The sequence below is a fragment of the Gambusia affinis genome, linkage group LG12 (assembly GCF_019740435.1).
Source record: "Gambusia affinis linkage group LG12, SWU_Gaff_1.0, whole genome shotgun sequence".
NCBI lineage: Eukaryota > Metazoa > Chordata > Actinopteri > Cyprinodontiformes > Poeciliidae > Gambusia > Gambusia affinis.
In genome coordinates, this window is record NC_057879.1 from 12,867,933 (window position 1) to 12,886,139 (window position 18,207).

The 18,207-nt window shown below is 36.6% G+C and overlaps 1 protein-coding gene across 3 annotated transcripts in view; it reads right to left on the reverse strand.

Moving 5' to 3' along the window:
• LOC122841089 (ephrin type-B receptor 1) overlaps window positions 1-18,207 on the reverse strand; it is a 171,970-nt gene that overhangs the window by 101,686 nt on the left and 52,077 nt on the right. For all 3 annotated transcript variants that reach the window (XM_044134091.1, XM_044134089.1, XM_044134092.1), the window contains exon 2: window positions 9,232-9,296. In XM_044134091.1, coding sequence (XP_043990026.1) covers window positions 9,232-9,296 — 65 coding nt within the window. The remainder of the gene's footprint in view (window positions 1-9,231; window positions 9,297-18,207) is intronic.

Sequence of the window (18,207 nt, forward strand, 5' to 3'; positions counted from 1 at the left end):
AGTCAACCTATTTCAAAGATATTGAATGATTTGATTTGAGAAGAACAGTTAATAATCACAACCCTCAAAGTCTGGCTAACATTCTGTTTTCACTAAAATTGCAGGCTGAAGGAAGTAAATTGGAGATTTAATTATTTAATTATCACTACAAGCTGAATTCAGACACAAGTGGGTGGTGGAGTGCAAACAAAGATGTTTGATGTGGAAACAGAGACACAAACAAATTAAATTTAATTATTGATTTAAATACAACATTATTAGGACAGATTTATGAATATACCTCAACTGAAAAATAAAAATAATAAAAATCTGAGTGGGGGCAGATTAAGCAAGAATGAAAGGTTTGCTTCTATTTCATCCAACTATAGAGGGCATCTAAAAATGCAGCTCCAGTGGGCACCATGGCAGACACACAATTACCCCTGTGGAAAGAAGCCAAAGACATCCCAGAGCTACTCCCACATACTCCTCCAAATTCATAATAAATTAAGATGAGATCATTTTTTGCCAAAGCGATCACTTTGTTCTTTTATTTACTTCTTGAGAAAAAAAAAAAAAGCTCTTTTATCTCCACCCTTTCAACAGAATTCTCCAGTGTCAAATAAGAAATGGGAATCATGCAGGAAGCAAATCAATAATAGAGGCAGCCATATGTTCCTTTGGATATTTCATCTTAAAAAGGGAAAATGAAAAAGCAGCAAAAACTGGGAAAAAATATAATGAGTTTGATAAAGCTTGTAGTAAATCTATTCCATTTTTGTCTGTAAACATGAAATGATGAAGTATGATGACTATTATGTATATAAAAAAAAAATGTCTGGACTAATAATGATACAAATCTTGGAATGCACAGAAACATTGGCTGGTGACTGACTGTACAACCTTTCCTTATCTGTAATCAGTCGGTCGGATATCCAGTGTGTTATGTCTGGTGAGCATAACACAAATTAGCGCTAATGGTTTGGGCTAAAAATACAATATTTTTGAACAGAAGTTGTTTCTGCAGGAGAAGTGATTTGTTTTGAGTATAAACTAAGTGTTTAAAAGTGAGGTCAGAGGAAAAGCAAAAGGAGAAAGTATTTTCTGCAAATATAACTTTGTCTATGGAAACACTGTGATTGTACAATTACTCTGCGACTTGTAAGCGAGAAATGAGGTAGTCTATATGTAATATTGTTTAAATATATCAGCCAAAGACAATTCAAGGAAAAACAAAAGGCAATTCATAAATAACAACTGAAATATTTACTTTTTCACAGAGACAGCTTTTTTTCTTTAATCAGTATAATCGTCATTAACAAACTGACTTTCAGATTTAGTCTAACCTCAACACACCTTAAAAGATGTGTACGTTTAATGTGTAGGATGTAATCTTGTGTGAAGGGTGTGAGCTGCTTTTTTGTATGCAAGTCATTATAGGAACTGGTTGGTAAGAATCATGGAATTTTTTTGATGGTCTCTGGGAGCACTGCAGAGTGGAAGCCTGAATCTAAAGCTATGAATCCCACACACAAAAATATTTTCTAATGATTTTTATTTTTAATATCTGAGGAGGACGCAACTGGTATAAAAAAAAAAAAAAAAATGATGAATTCAACATTGCAACAGATTCACTGTCTGCACACCTCACCCAGACCAATCTACTTTTTGCAATGAAAAACAGAATGAATACAAGTTGGAGAGAACACAACCATGTAGAGGAAAAAAAAAACAAAAAAAAACACATCAGGGATTTGTTGTCATAACATTCTAATAGTCATGCTGGGTAAATGTGTCTGAGTATGAGTTCAGATCAAATTCAGCTGTCTGGCTATGCTCCTCAATCACACATGCATATCAAGGAGGTAGAAGTAAACAGGTCCCCCATTGCTACACCAATCTGATATCTGTGTCGCTATCAGAACAAACATGCACGGACCTTCTTTCATTCCAAATGCGATTCATCTCTGAAGACTTTGAAAAAGTCTAATGTCTGGTTAAACTAATTCGCATTCATGTGAGCAGCTACCATCAGAGCATACGCATTTTTGCACTCATTGAGGTCTGCATGCACATCCTGAGAACCCTCTTCTCACCTGATCTCTGCAAGCCGAGCCGCCGTGACTCACTGTCATTTCTCTCCTCTCATCCCATTTCAGCTCATTCTCCACAAGTTCAGAGTTCACCCCCATCCTGGGCTCTAGCTTCCTCTCAGTTCTTCTTTGTCTCTTTGTTATCCATGTTTCATTTTTGACCTTTATTACCTACATTAAATCAGTCCCTTCTTTACACTCACCCACCATTTTCTTGTTTGCATTCTCCTCAATTTCCTCAACTTCTCTTTGATATTTTTTTTTTTTACCTCCTTTGAGCCACTGCTTATCTAACGGATGTACAACAGCAAATCAGAAAGAAACACCGTCAAATGATCACTTAAAACCCATACTTACATAGAATAGGTCAGTAGCCTTACTTATCTTTAAAATCAGTACCGCAGATTCAATCATTTGTAAGAAGACTGTAGGCTAACACAATCAGTGTAGACAGTCAAGATAGATAACAGATTTTACTTCAGTAACAATCCTAGGCGGATGGCTTTAATTTTTTATTTGTGTTCTTTCAAGTTAGCTCTTTTGTGTTTTAGCTACAAGAATGAAGATCTGCAGTTTTTAGTACACATTTTTAAAATCCCATTAAGGCTGCCATGGTGTCATGTATTTATTTATTTTTTTCTCCAGCTGTTTCTGACATATTAGATTTGCAATCAATCAGCACCTTCTTCTCGTCACACTGCCTTCTACATGTTTTCATTTTCCTCAGTTTACATTATTTTTCTGCATTCCTTTCCGCCCCCTAGAGTCCCTGTCTTTCACGGTATGAATAATTGAGGCATATTGAGTTTGACCAGCAGATGGTAAGATGGGTGTTATGGATTTGTCCATGCTCTTTAGCAGGGTTCAGCTGCTGAGTGACACCTGTCCTGCTTGGGTCCACAGTAGCTCTGGGGAAGCATGGGCCACAGTGAGGGCAGATAGACAGGGCACACCCATTAATGCATCTCCTCTAAATGCACATGTAGGTGAAAATCAATGACACTTACATAATTTGTGTCTGAGGACAGACAAGCCCACATGTGAAAACATAAGTGGAAGTACTTAACATTATTTCAGTGTTAGATCCATTCCTTGATTTTATTTTTTTTTTCGTTGTTTTATTTTTACGTGGGATCAGTGAAACCCCGCCAGACCAGATTTGATTTTCATAGAAAAAATAAGTTTTGATGACTGCTTTTACTAAATTGACCAATTCATTTTATTTTACAATTAAACGGTATGTTAGTCTATGCCACGAATGCTACTTTTTAGGTACTATAGTTAACTCCTGCTATCTCCTTTGCAAAAGGACATACAAGCCCACATGCAAGTATGTGCATCTATACTTCTATTTTACCCATACACTGCTAGTTGTGAAAGGTTTCTTGGAAAACATTCCTAAAACATACATTTGCATTCAAGGGTGTGATTTTCAAGCAATCATCCAAAGTGTTTTTGAGACCTTCCACCTGCTCATTATTAACCTGCTAAAAGCAGTTACATTGCCATCTAGATATGGGCTTCCTTTGCTGAAAATACAAAAAATGGCAGTCTGACAATAAAAATGGCCTGATCATTCGGAGCAAACATGAGGATCTAAACATAGACTAATTACAGCCTACGCTGATTGCAAGCCGTCAATGCTTGCTCTAAGAGGATGTTTAATAAAGGCGGTGGTTATATAAATGTTATTTAATAAATACATGCAGAAAATGATGTCCATTTTGTTAAGCTGGTTCTTTATAATTAAGTAGTTTCATAATTTGCTGTGGTTGCGATATGTGGTAACCCAGCTTTGCAGGTTTTTACAAAAATTGAAAGTTATGGTATAACGGTTAAATAACCTCTGCTATTTTTTTGTATCTGATCGAATATTTTAGATTTGCTTGCCATGCCTAAGTCTCCAATACCCCAAAATCATCTTCTTCCTTTTATTTGCCCTCCAAACTGTCTATAATTCAAGAAACCTGCTGCATTTCTCCTTGCTAAACAGCACTGCTTGCGGTTTCACTGTCACCTCCACCCTCTGACTGCTTAACCTTCGAAAACTCCTGCCCCCAAGGCTCTCACCTCAGCTCTGTGACCTGCCAGAGTCAGAGTAGTTAGCGTAAACTTTCCTCCACACTGACATCACTGTATGTTGCTGGGCTAGACAGCTGTATTTAAGGGTTTTCTTGAAATTTACTTTCAAGGAAACATCTTCTTTTGCATGTTTTGCAACCCTTCTCTAAATATGTTTCCACTCCTTGAAATTTCCTCCAATGTCTGTTTCCTGTCTCTTGGATTTTCCTTCTTACTCCATACTGTTTCTTCTCTCTTCTCTCTCTCAGTCTCATCAACCCCCTCCTAGTGAAAGCTGTTCATTAGGAGCTGTTCACCCTTTCTGACTAAACTTCATCAAATTATTTAGAACTTGTAAAAAAAAAAGAAAGAAGAAAGAAAATACTTAAAAAACAAATGAAGACTTTTTCGTTTATTTATTTTTCTTTTATGTTGTTTTCAGAGAAGGAAAGAAAGGCTGGAGCAGTTATCCTTCTCAATCAGAATTACATACGTTCACAGATGTTTTGTGGTAAAAAGCATGTGAATTTCCTCTGTCTCCTCCAGTTTGCATTCATTTTCTACACTATAAAATTTCCTCCCTGGATGGTAGTGCTGCATCACCTCGACGTGTCATCTTTCTTATTGTCCTTTCAGCAAAGTGTCTATGTTCACATCTTGCACACAAGACAACAAGATTATGGTGAAAACTCAAGCAGGAAATTAGATAACAAAAGTGGGATAAGCTAAAATCCCAAGCATCCCTGCATTCAATTTTTCAGTAATCTGATTTTTTTTTGCCACTTCTTACCATGCACTGTATCAGTACTGACAAACATTATCTAACAGTGACTTATGAGAGGAACTTCAATTGCCACCTTTATCGAGCGAAGTTATGAGGATGCTTAACAACCCCCTCTCCCACTGCATTGATGTCTGCAAAAAGCTTACAGCACAGGGAGGTAGATATGGGGATCAGTGATAGTATTTGCTCTGCTAGCCTTGGAAAACTGACCTTTAAGAACAATTATTGAAAAATCAAAAGGTGACATAAAAAAAAATGGCATAAGCCTAAACAAGTAGATGAAATGAATTAGTATTCAATCTCTAAGATTTATCATTGCATTTCTCTTAAGTTCAGATTCCTAAAATGAGTTTAAATATAAAAACTAATTTCAATAACTTAACTTTAACAGTTGCTGCCTTTTATTTTAAATGTCTGCAACAACATTTTAAAGTTATAGTAGATTAAAATGAACAAACTTGCTTTGACTATTGTCTGGGGTTTCTTGGAGAGCTAAAAGGCTGATGGTGACTTAACGAACAGCTTCAGACATCTGTCTTCATTCAAATTTCTTTTTGAGATTTCAACAGTGGGCTTTACAAATGGGATGTTCTGTATATTGTTAAGTCTTTTACTGATTCTCGAAGCCCCATTTACTGTCAGGTCACTCAGCTGTGTAGTGAAGCCTGTAGCAGTTCAGTGTAAACATGACATCTGAGGTGTAGGAGAATTTACAAAAAGCTTCAACTCTCATTGACTTGATCTACAGCACCGTGCAAAAGTATTCCCATCTCTTGAACTTCTTCACATTTTTGTCATGTTTTGCAGATTTATCACAAGTTTTAAATAATTTAATAAAGATCTAATGTGATTGACCAATGCAAACTAGAACGCCATATTGAAGTATTCTAATTTCTGTCTTAATAGAGAGAAATAAAACATATTTTTGTCTTATTTCTGAAGGCTAAAATATCTACAACCAATATCACTGAAGTAATCTAAAACTGACTAAAGTAAAAGTAAATGAAAATTGACCAATGAAAATCAGGCATTGTTTCTTAAATGCGGTTTAACAAAATCATAAAAAAAAAAGAAAAAAAAAAGAAAACTAATAAAGCAGGTGTGTCTAATGGTTGCACAGTTGTAATAGGATTATTCATGAAGGTGAATTTTGTGTTGCTTTGTCAATAAATCACACACATTGAAGTCTGGGACTATAACTTGATAAAATGTTTGAAGGTGTAAGGGAATATTAATAATGAAAGTCGGTTACATAAATGAAGTTTAAGAATTTATCCAAGAAGGTGTTAAGACAGACATTAATAATATATTTATTTCCCTAACAAGTAAGACAATACAATATCTCACACATTTTAAAGTCTTTCTACTAGATTTTTTTACAATTAATAATTAATAAAAAAATATTTTTTTTGTAATAGCACCATAAAAACAGGTTTTTGATATGAATCCACTTTGCTTAACATGTTTCTCTTAAACAATTAACATTGCAAGGATAATAAGATTTATAATTCCAATTAAATTAGACGTAAACAAGACTGAAAACCTAAGAAGAGTCTCATTTACTGTGAGGAAAAGCACTCTTAGGAAGTTGCTGTGCGTGCAAACCATTCATGTCTCCTTTGTCATGCGGCTGCACAACAAGGTCAGAGGACATTTTCCATTCTGAGACTCCATATTTTATTAATCATACAGCTAAGCGAATGGCAGAGGGTGAGAAGCAGCGTGACAGAAAAGCAAGAAAGGGCGGACATTTTACTATAAAGGTGAGACGGAAAGAAAAGTAAAGGACAAGGGAAAGTGAAGCCCCCACAGAGCGGGAAATAGTTCATGCCATAGAAATAAAACAGTATGGAAAAATGAAACAGAAATGCATATTATAAAGACATACAATATTGTTGTTGTTTGAGCACATGTGTTTCTGCCCCTGGAGCTATCTGCCTTTTCTGCAGATGCTAACACATAAGTGTGCAATTGCATATTGCCAGCCCATTATACATTTGCACAGCTGACCCTGATGTCCTCATGTTTTCAAGTCCGGAATTAGTCACACCACATCTGTGGTCCTTCAGGACTACCTTCAGCTCTGCGCAACAAAAATGGACTGACTAAAACGCTTCCTACAAACTCTTACAGGAAAACTTAAAGAATGAATTATAATAAACTGAGACATACAGAGACATGCATATACAGATAAACTGATATACAGATTTTGATGCAGGTTTTGCAGTAGTTTCAGGTTCATTGCAAACTTATATCAGCATTGTAAAAACCAGACAATTTTTCTAGGCTTTGCTTTGTACAGAAGGAGCGGACCCTTGGCTATTGAGAAACAAATACTTGTTGGAGAGGTGATCTTTCTTTTCTGTGCAAAGAGTCAATTAGGATCTTAAACTGAAAGTTAGTAGTCTCATCAAGTCAACATACATCCTATACTTTTTGGCACTGCTCATTAAATATTTTGGTCAAAGTTACATATTTAAGGTTCTACATATAATTTTTATTTATTCTGGATACTTGAAAACAGACTTACGTAATTAGTTAATTACAAACTCTAAATCAACATGAATTGCATCCTCGTAATGACTGTTAGTACATTTACGAGTGCAACTGTATGTTTGAGCTTAACATCCCAAGTAACTTGTGTATGGTCATGCAGTATTTTGCAAACTTACACTAAGCTGCACAGAAAGGTACTATGCTATTCTCAGCCTCTTCTGCTTTTGAAGCGGCACCAGTGTATTCTCCCAACAGCAGGTCTTAACCTTTGCAACAGCTTAAAAAAAACTGTGCTCAAAAAAGACAAAAGGCTCGGTGTGCCTGGAAGCTTGGTGAACTGAACAGATTTCAGTGGAAAAGGCCTCTGCTCAGTAGGTGTCAGTAAAGACTCATCTGGATATAAGGTATTTACCCATGGCAATACTACAAAAATCAATGGCAAAAATTGTGTTCTTTCATTATATGTGAACACAAGAGATGAGGCCTTCTCACTGGACCCAACAAAAAGATAATAATAATAATAATAATAATAATAATAATAATAATAATAATAATAATAATAATAATAATAATAATAATAATAATAATAATAATAATAATAATAATAATAATAATAATAAACAGTTACAAAAGCTAAACACAGTCATAATTACAATATTTCTATTAATTGTGACTAATAATATGCAGCCGCATGTAATATTTCAACAATACATACAATTGCTTTACATAGTAAAAACACTAAATCACAAAGTTAAGTTATCTTCCATAAAAAAGAGTGGTTCCTAATTAAATGCACAAAATTAATAAAAGAGTCAGGCTCAAGATCCCTTGAATAATAAAAATAAAAGCTAACACTCTGCATAATTATAGCTATGAGATGTGTCAGGGGTCACTGCCCACATAAACGTACAGATACACACACATGCATTGTTATTTTATGAATCAAATTGTCTTAGTACTCCTTGAGGACACAAACAATAATACTAAAAATCTGGGCAGCCACAGTAGTCAGCCTTTAAACAAAGTCAAAGCTCTGTTCATCTGCTTTAGCACCAATAAATGGTCTCTTTACACGGATATAAAATGCTTCATAAAGACCCAAAGAACCAGAAAATGCAGGAAACAGTCATTGCCTATCCTGAATAGTTCCTGCAATTTAAACCAATGTTGGGCCATGGAGCTTTTCATTGGGGGTTTGAAATACATTTGTGAAAACGGGGTCAATTAGTGTAATAGGACAGCAATCTGTTTAATTGTTGACTTAGTTAATAAAAACAAACCAAAAAAATATACATATATTGTTTGCATTCTGGGTACATTTCCCTTCTTTAGTCATCTTTAGTCCATTCACATCAACTAAAATACTTAAATTCTGAAAAAAAAGTTCAATTTAAATCTTTTAACCCCAGAGCATATCCATCGTCACAGCTCCTCCTCCTCAGTTTCACTCTAATACCTCCACTCCACTGCATAAATGTATCATTACAGTATCATTATGGCAACAGTATCCCCCAGCTTCCATTAACAGGGACTTAGGTACTGTGTGCTGTGGCTTACATAGACCCATTATATTATTAAGTCATTATAAACCAGGACACAGAGAAAATTATGCCTTTAATGGGAGCTACATTGGGAACTACTTAAGTTTATACCCCCAACCCACCTACTTTTGTGCCTATTTTCCGGTGCCCATGGATGTGAGTGCCCATGGTGTTAAGTTACGTATCGGACTATCAAGTTACTTCACCCTGAACAAAAGGTAGTTCTATATCAAACCTTTACTCCAAATAATCTAAGTGTTGGCAGCTGTCTACTTACCCCAGAGTTAGGATACGCCGTCCAGCCCAGTTCTGCTGTGGCCACCCGAGTGTCCATCAAAGTTTCTGCAGCAAACACAGAAAAATAGAGAGAAAAATAGTAGTTAGCCTCCAAAACCTATTTTTAGTACCCCTCAACGGAGATGACTTGAATTCAAGGCCCAGTGATCACTTGACACTATCATCTATGAACAGAGCAGAGACGAAACCCCACAGTGATTCATCCATCTCTGCCTCACTTCTGTTAAGACAAGAAACATGGAAACAAATCCTTGGCACTTTGCTGGGAGGGTTGCCTGAGAGCTTCTGTCATGCTGTTAAATGCTCAGCTTTGTATTGTGTTCTCTCTGTGAGCATGACAACAATATGCATAACCCGCCTTTGTTTGTATGAACATGCATGCATGTATTTGAATGATTTGGAGTCACTTCTGGTGAAGTGGGTGGATTTTAGTTGTACTTTTGGGTGGGTAAAGGCTGTATAGCTTTGCACATCATTAATCTAGGGAAAAATCACTTCTAAAATGGAGACAGAGTATTACATCCCTGTTCTGGAAAATACTCACAAATTCAGTAGGTCAGAGATTCACAATGCTTTCAACTGAGTGAGAAGAAAGCATATCAATTTCCTAGCTCTTTGGTGAAACTTAGACATTTCACTGTAATTAACATTTGCGAAAAAAAAAAAAGAAGAAGGTATTTTAAACTTTAAATCTCTTGTGTATGAGCAATGCTCACTATGTCATATATATATACAAAACAAGAACATTTAAGACTGGCAGCTGGCACAAAGAAACCAATCTTAACAGTTTTTCTCAGTCTGATTTACCAATAAGAGACTAAAAGAGATGTTGCCATTTTAATGGAAGACTTCCCCTGTAACAGACTGTTTATTCCATGCTCTAAATGATTCACCTCATAAACTGAAAGAACATTTCACATTTTAAATGCTTCATGCCAGAACATGCCCTTGATTGTGTTTGTGTTTCCCAAACAGATAAAACTCATTTGCTGAAGGAGGAATGGTATGTCTGGGTGATGGTCTGTAGCAGATAAGAAAGGTGCTTCGGGAATTTTCAGAGGAATTGTTTTTGCCTTGGACACCTTCCACTGCCTCAGCAATGGTTATCCAATCCAAACAAGTGTTGTTGACAGGGAGGGGAATGCAGTCTGATGAAATCCTCCCTCTTAAATTTTAAATAAGAAAATCCAACTTTCTTTGCTTTACATATAGCAATTTGACTTGTTTTGATTTTTAATGATTGTGCATCTACTTTTGCCTCAAACCAAATAACATAAGGGGGAAATTAGGGCAGTCTCAATCTGATCACATAATCGGAAATTGGGTCCAATTACATGGTTTCAGACATGGTCAGAATCTGGCATCACATCCTGATCAGGGATCAGATGTATATATTTGATTATTTTAAACCCAAATAGGAATAATAACAGCATCTACCATTACATAGTGGACTGTCTACTGCAGGGGTGGGCAATCCTGGTCCTCGGGGGTCGGTGTCCTGCAACTCTTAGATGTCTCCCTAAGACATTCCAACACACTTGAATCCAATAGCTGAATCACCTCTTAAGTGCAGTCAAGTTTTCCAGAATCCTGCTAATGACCTCATTATTTGACTCAGGTGAGTTGAAGTAGAGATACATCTAAAAGTTGCAGGAGACCGGCCCTCGAGGCCTGGAGTTGCCCACCCCTGGTCTACTGTCTAGTGGACTGCCTAATGTTTTATGCCCAGCACATTGCATAAAACCGAGCAGAATATGGCATCAGCATCAAGTTGAAGCACAGTTGCCATTTTTATTTTCAGATTTCTATGTATCAGAAATTTTAATAACAGTATTTACCAGCCGAAGGAGTGCAAGTAATGTGTATCTTGATTGTGTCAGAGTTACTTTTGTAAGTATATTTGGCGACTTTTTCTTTTTTTCAATAAACCAAGAGACAAATCTAGACACATACTCTGGTTTCTTGGTGATTTTGGCGGAAAATGGGAAAGCACCGACTGCAGTTGCAGCAGGCAAGTGAGAGGTGCCGTGAGCCCCTCCAATATCAGAAACGGTTTGCAGGCGCGTCATGCAGCAGCCTGCAGTAGAGCACAGAGAACACCCCGTCCATTCCACTGCAATATTGCAATGGAATCACACATGCACAAAGCTGCCGGTGAGTCCACTCTGGATTATATACAATGTAAATATAGTATAACATGTTGCCCAATGTATTTTTATTTTTTTTATTCTTTTATCAAAACTGACACCAAAAATACTCATAACTTGATTGGCACAGTCTCAGAGCTCTATTAAATGATAAATAAGGTAGATGAAATAAAAAAGAAAATAAGGAACATCCTAGACCTTTTTTCTTTGGTAATCATTCTTTGAATGTATTTTTGGATAGGGATTATCAGACTATCACCTGATAATCAAAATCAAAGGACTCACACTCTGACCCGGGGGGAGATGCCACATGTGGAAAACAAATGTTTTAGTTGTTATTTCTAGCAGGTAAATAAATTTATTTAATTGAAAAGTATATTATTTTAGAAATTTAACAACAATAAAAGCTTTGTTTTGCAGAAGACCTCAACACATTTTAGTTGAGGAAAAGGTTAGAGCATCCAGATTAAACAGATTTATGTGTGTGATAAATGTGTGGGTGTCCTATACCCCTTACCAGAAATTGCATTTTAATTTTATTTATTTTATTCATTAAAGACCTTTACAAATCTATTCTTAAGTATTAGCTTTTTTGTAGGACTGTTTTAGAATTGGTATTATTTAAAGTCAATCTACCTATCCATCGCTCTTCCATGCTGTGACATGCTTTCAAACTGTGGGAGGAAGCCAAAGCACCTAGAGAGAACTCATGATGCATAGACAGAGCATTCAAGCAACATGCAGAAAGACCCCAGGATGGGATTTGAACCTGGAACCTTCTTTCTGTGAGACAATAGTGCTGCCAACACACACATAGTGACTGTCAAACGTTATCATTCACATGACCTTTTTAGAATAATGGGATGAGAGTCTGGCAATAAAATACTTTAAACACTGTTTAATTTCAGTTTCTAAAAGAAAAATCCTCATGGTCAGGTCAGCGCATCATAAAAATTTGGAATTGGAAATCAGTCACTGATATCGCTAATAAAATCTAGATCAAAAGACACTGTCAAAGAAAAAAAAAAGAACATGTTAATGTGAATGTTAGGAAATGCTTTGATTAAATTTTCTCCACTTACATGTAAATGTAGTCCACAGACATTAACTAGTTAGGTAAGATATGTCAAATACACATTCAAATATGTAAGAATAGAACGCGGACTATAATTCATAAGCAGACTTTACCTGCAGCAGTCAACACTGTGAGCAATTTTCTGTGTACATCTACCGGGACAGTCTTGTTCACACTAGGCTTTTCGTCTGAGTGTTTCAATTTCCTTAAAATCAGCCTTTCACTGTCTAGTTTCCACAGTCAGCCAGCTCCAGCCTGCCTGTTTTTAAGACTTGTTGTCAGCTGGGGAGATAGGACCATGAAACAGCTCCCTGTGCCAGAGAGCATTGTGGGGACTGCCAGCCCTTTCTCAAGGGAAATCACAGAAGCTTTAGTCTAATCACACGGACACTTGGTAGGCCATTTTCCATTTCCTTTAAAACACAGAGGAGAGGGGGGACAAAGTAAAAGACATTGTGGGTAGGGGACAAAAAAGGTCAGAGGCCTCATGGGAAGGCAGGATGAGCACTGTCACCTGATCTAATGTCCACCATTAGCAAAATATCAAAGTAGCACATGAGTAAATGGAGTGTACTAAGTGGTGATTAGCAACAAGGTTTGGCTCAAGCAGCAGTCATGCCACATCTTTAACACCTGTCCACAGGCATAGGGGATTTGAGAAAAGTCCAATGTGTCTGTGTGCAAGTTTTAAATCAGCTGTCTTGCTTATCTTTGTTTTTTTTTTTTGTTTTTTTTTTGTGAAGTAAATGTGAATACTAACAAAATCAATGTAATTTAATAGTGCATGCATATTATGAATAATTACTCTTTTAAATAGAGTGATATTTATTATTTTAGGTTTTTTTTAATAATTATTTTTCTGTGTTGTATTATTATTCTTATTATGGGCATAAAGGCAACCTAAATATCACATGTTTTTTTTTTTTTTTTCATATATCTGGAGATGAATAACTATTTTGAAAAGCAAGACATGCAGCTCAAAGATGTACCTTCAAGCATAGAAATACAAAGACAAAATTGCACCGAAGTATGTGATGTGTATAATGTAACGTGTCCTTTGTTGTTATTTATATATAAATCAGGAGCAGCGATGATGTAACACCACTAGCATTACAAGCTTCATTAACGTTACTTCGAGCAGGAAGCTTTCCAGGAAGGTATCACCATTTCAGAATATGAATGTTTCATGGCAGATGCTGTTCTTTGATTATCTACTGAAGGTCTCACTCTCTTGCCTGAATGATGCCAAAATATGTATGTATTGATTTTTTTTTTTTACATTTTTCTTTGAAAAGATATTTTCCTTTTAAACTGGTACAGAGTTTCCAACCAGACAAATCCTGATCTGAGTCAACCCAACTGATAATCCTTCAATTTTGGTCTCCAGATGATCTCTCAGTGTATCTCAAACAAATAAACAAGAACACCCTGGGTTTGAATCCCAGCCTTAGGTCCTTCTGCATGGAGTTTGAATGTTCTGCCTGTGATTGCGTGGGTTCTCACAGCTTCCTCACACAGTCCAAAATCATGATTGTCAGGTTACTTTGACTCTCCAAATTGTCCTTAGGTATGAGTGCGTGTACATGAATGTTCGTCCTGTGTGTCTCTGTGCGGCCCTACAAGGGACAGGCAATCCAGTGTGCACCCTGCCTCTCACCTGCTGGGGATAACCACCAGCAGCAACCCTGCAAGAATAAAAGGAGAATCTATAATAGATGGATGGATAAACGTAACTAAAACAAGGAATGTTAAATTATGTCTCCTCATCAATATGCTGTGGTAATAAAAAACTAAGGAAGAGTGTGAATTAGAAAACATTAAGGAAAACATAGGCAGTCTATGACTCAGCGAGAATAAGGAATAGAAAAGTTTTGGTTTTAAAATTTGTCTACATCTATCAGCATTAGGGTCCTAGAATAATTTTCTTTTATTGTTGCTCGGCAACAAAATAAGTAGTTCCTAAAACTTGTGATTCCCACGTGTTTTTGGCAGTGGGTTTAAAGATTGCAACAATTCTGTGTGAGACGTCCAACTCGAAACAGTATCTCTTTAAGCATAAGAAAGCAGATGTAAAACAGGCAAAACAGAACTCCATTTGTAACAAATCCATTTTTAGGTATTAAACAATTAGCAACAATTTTGCAGTTTAAATTAAGTACTTTTTATATTGTTACCGTAATTGAAAAGCAATTTGGTGGAGAAGGTTAAACAAAACTTTTGCAGCCCCCAGTGATTCAGGGCCTTTTCTCTTTTGTTTATACACTGCTGTATCAGCTCTATCTGCAAGCACTAGTATATTAAACACAGCCAAGTTCACTAGCAGTTCAGACTGTGGGAAAACTACCCACATTAAAAGCCTAATGTTGACTATGTAAATACTGCTAATAAATTCAGAGGAAAGCAACAGCTCGTTGCAAAAAGATGTATTATAGCAACATCATAGGCATATTATTTACTCAACGGATGTTAGGGATTATTTAGCAAAAGGCGTCTTCAAAATAATACACCAAATTATTTTACTCAAAACTCAGAAGTCACAATCAAAGTGAAGCCAGGGCCTATAACCCCAGAGAGCGCTGCTCCTTCTTATTAGTAGCAAGTGATAGATCAATACCAAATGGTGGGCTGTTTCCACAGATAGAGAGGGGGGGGCATATAGAGAACGAGGAAGAGAAATGAAAGTAAGGGAGAGACTGCATTAAACATTGATGGCCCTGTGTTACAGATCGATAAGGAAACAGCTTTCTACACGCAATTACACGTCAGCAAGCAGTGGCGTGATACATCACATGAACTTCCATTATTACATATTACAAGCACTAGCCCAAAGAATATTTCTATAGATAAAAAACAACAAATGAAATGGTTCATAGAACTCGTAAACCTTATTAAGCTACTATGTGTATGCCTAATAATTAGGAAAAAGTCAAAATAGCTGCATGTCTGTATAAATCCCTCCTTTGTGACCACGTCTGTATGATTGCATGGTTGCTGGTCGATAGAACATGTGCTGAAGCCCTTTTCGAAGCCTTCCTTGCTCCTTAATCAATACGCCAGAGTATTCTCTAAGGATTTCCATTACCTTTCCATCTTTTCCATTCATCTATCCTTTAACCGTCCTTTTCTACATAGCCCTGCCCAAGGTTGCTGGTATATTTTGTGATTCAATGAGACAATCATGACCAGATGCTAGAGGGTGAATGAGCAGGAAAAGGCCTTCTCTTTGTTATTGTAGCAAGAAAATGAAAGATCTCAGGTCCAAAGATAATTTTATTTAGGTAGGGTTTATCTCTTGATGTGAATGGGGACAGGATGGCAGGAGAAAAAGAAGACAGAACCCCCAAAAACGATGACAGACAGAAAGAAAGGAAGACGAAGATGAAATACCACAGGAGAAATCAGCAGGACTGAAATGAGCACTTAACAATGATGAAACCCCAGGGTAGCCTGCTGAGCATGGAATCTTAATATGGGGCGGCTGACAAACAAACACGAGAGAAGTGCTGCATCTTCCAAACTAATCAGCCGTCCACTCAGGGGATTTATGAATATGAAAACAATTTTTTTTGACAGACTGGAGTATTTTTGGAACAAAGCGAGGAAATGTTTTGAGCACAGCCAGACTATCTGTACAACCAGCCGGAACTATATGTTAAGGAGCACGTTTCAAAACTTCACAACCTATTTTCTTTATGAGGAATATAAAGGTAAAAGTCTGTGACATACTGAGGCAGTATCTCAATGTTGCTCACACACTGAATCACCAGTCTAAAAATGGCTTGACTGGAAAACAGAATGTGATCATTTCCTCCATGTCTAAGATCGGTTGAGCATATTTTAAAACTCCTGGTAATAAAGCACCACACTATTAATTGTCAAGGGAAGTCTGTCATGCTATCCGACATTGGACTTTGATTGGTGAAGTAAGGCAATGTTAGTATTAGCCCTGCATATAAAGTTGAGTGCTTTAAACTTGAGGACAAGGATCCAACATATAACCTACGTATCAAACTATTTTTGTGAAGTATGAAAGAAATAGCTCTTGGTTTTTACCTGTTGTGTTGGTAGAGGTGACTTTAGTTTGGCTATCCAATAAAACTGGGTAAAAAAAGTGTGAAAGTGAACCAAATATCATATAAGGTCTGTGATATGGACGTAGTATAGATTAGTTTTGAAAACTGTAAACATTTAATAACTTAACACTCCGTGGTGGTAACATGAATAGAGACACTACCTTATTGAATCGCCATGTTCAGTAAAGAAGACAGTCCTCAAACATGGATGTGAAACTTTTGTTGCTTTATCTGTCTTACTGAAGGGCTTTTTTGCTTTAAATAGAAAAGGCAGAACATTCAACAGGAATATGTCAAAAGTAATGTGTTATTTCAATCGCTCCCTAAAGACACACATGACAATGTGTCTGATTTGAAAATTGGACAGAAAATAATCTGTCATCCCCTGAGACATTAGCTCAAAGTGATGACACACAAGTCTTGCTTTGCCGAGACACAGACAGGATTTAAATGAGCTGGCTTGCAAATTACAGATCGCCCAAACAGATGTATTAATGGAGTTCGGGGCTTGCAGTTGATGAGTGAAAATAATATTTCCAGCATGAAAGTAGATGTGGTCAGTGTGAGTCATAAAAGGAAAACATGAGATAAGAGAACATGCAGAGAAGTAAAGCCAGACAGGTGAAAGTGAAATCACAGTGAGATGCCAGAGAGATTGCAGTGTAAGGACAATTAATATACATACACTATCAGCAGAACCTGATGAAATTATCCTATAATCACAGCAAGGTGACATTATCTTGGCCTCACACATCTGGGCTACCGTGTCGCATAAAACGTAGGTATCAACCTTGCAGCCAGAAGCTCTTTTCCATGATTAGTAGTTTGTAATTGAGTTGTAAAATGGAAGGAGAAAGTACAACAGCCCTCCTAAACAACAACTGCAAATAAATGCAAAAAATAAATAAATAAATAAAATGCATACATATAATGTTAGTGGTCAGTCAGTCTTCCAAGTATTGGCAACTTGCAGAGACAGCACTTTTGTACTCTAACTTTACTACTTCATATACAGCCCTCTATCTTTCACCATCTTTTTCTGGTGCTCCTGTTCCTTCATTCGGTCCTGTTCCAATGCCTTGGTCAGAGGAGAGAGGTTAGGCACATCATTTGCATTCATTAACATTACATTAGCAGACAGAGTGATCTTTAGAAACCAGGCTGCAGGAGAGTGTCATCTTTAATTCATCATAACCCCACCGCCCACTCATTCACCTGCTTTCTCTTTACCTTCTTTTTCTTCCTTCGTTCCCATCTATCCATCTCCTCTCTGCAGCAGTCCCCCCCTTATCCCAGGGCATCTCTTCTTGAGTCTTCATTTATTTTCTGCTTTATATTCATCATGGCTTTTGCCTTATCTTTTTTGAGGTCTCTACGTAATGACAAGTGGTCTCCTGATCTACACTCAGGGATCGGCCTATAAAACTAAACCATTAAACTAAACTGTAACGTTTCTAGTGATTTTTTCTAACCACAGAGCTCCTATGGAGTAACATACAGAAGTATTATTACTCTGAGCAATGACTGATATAAATAATACACAAAATTTACAAATTTATATTAAAAAAATATATGCATAAAGTACAGCTAATTAATCTGTTTTAATTGTCAAACCTTTTTTTTTCATTTAATGAGCTATTAGAGAGATGAAGGTTAAAAAA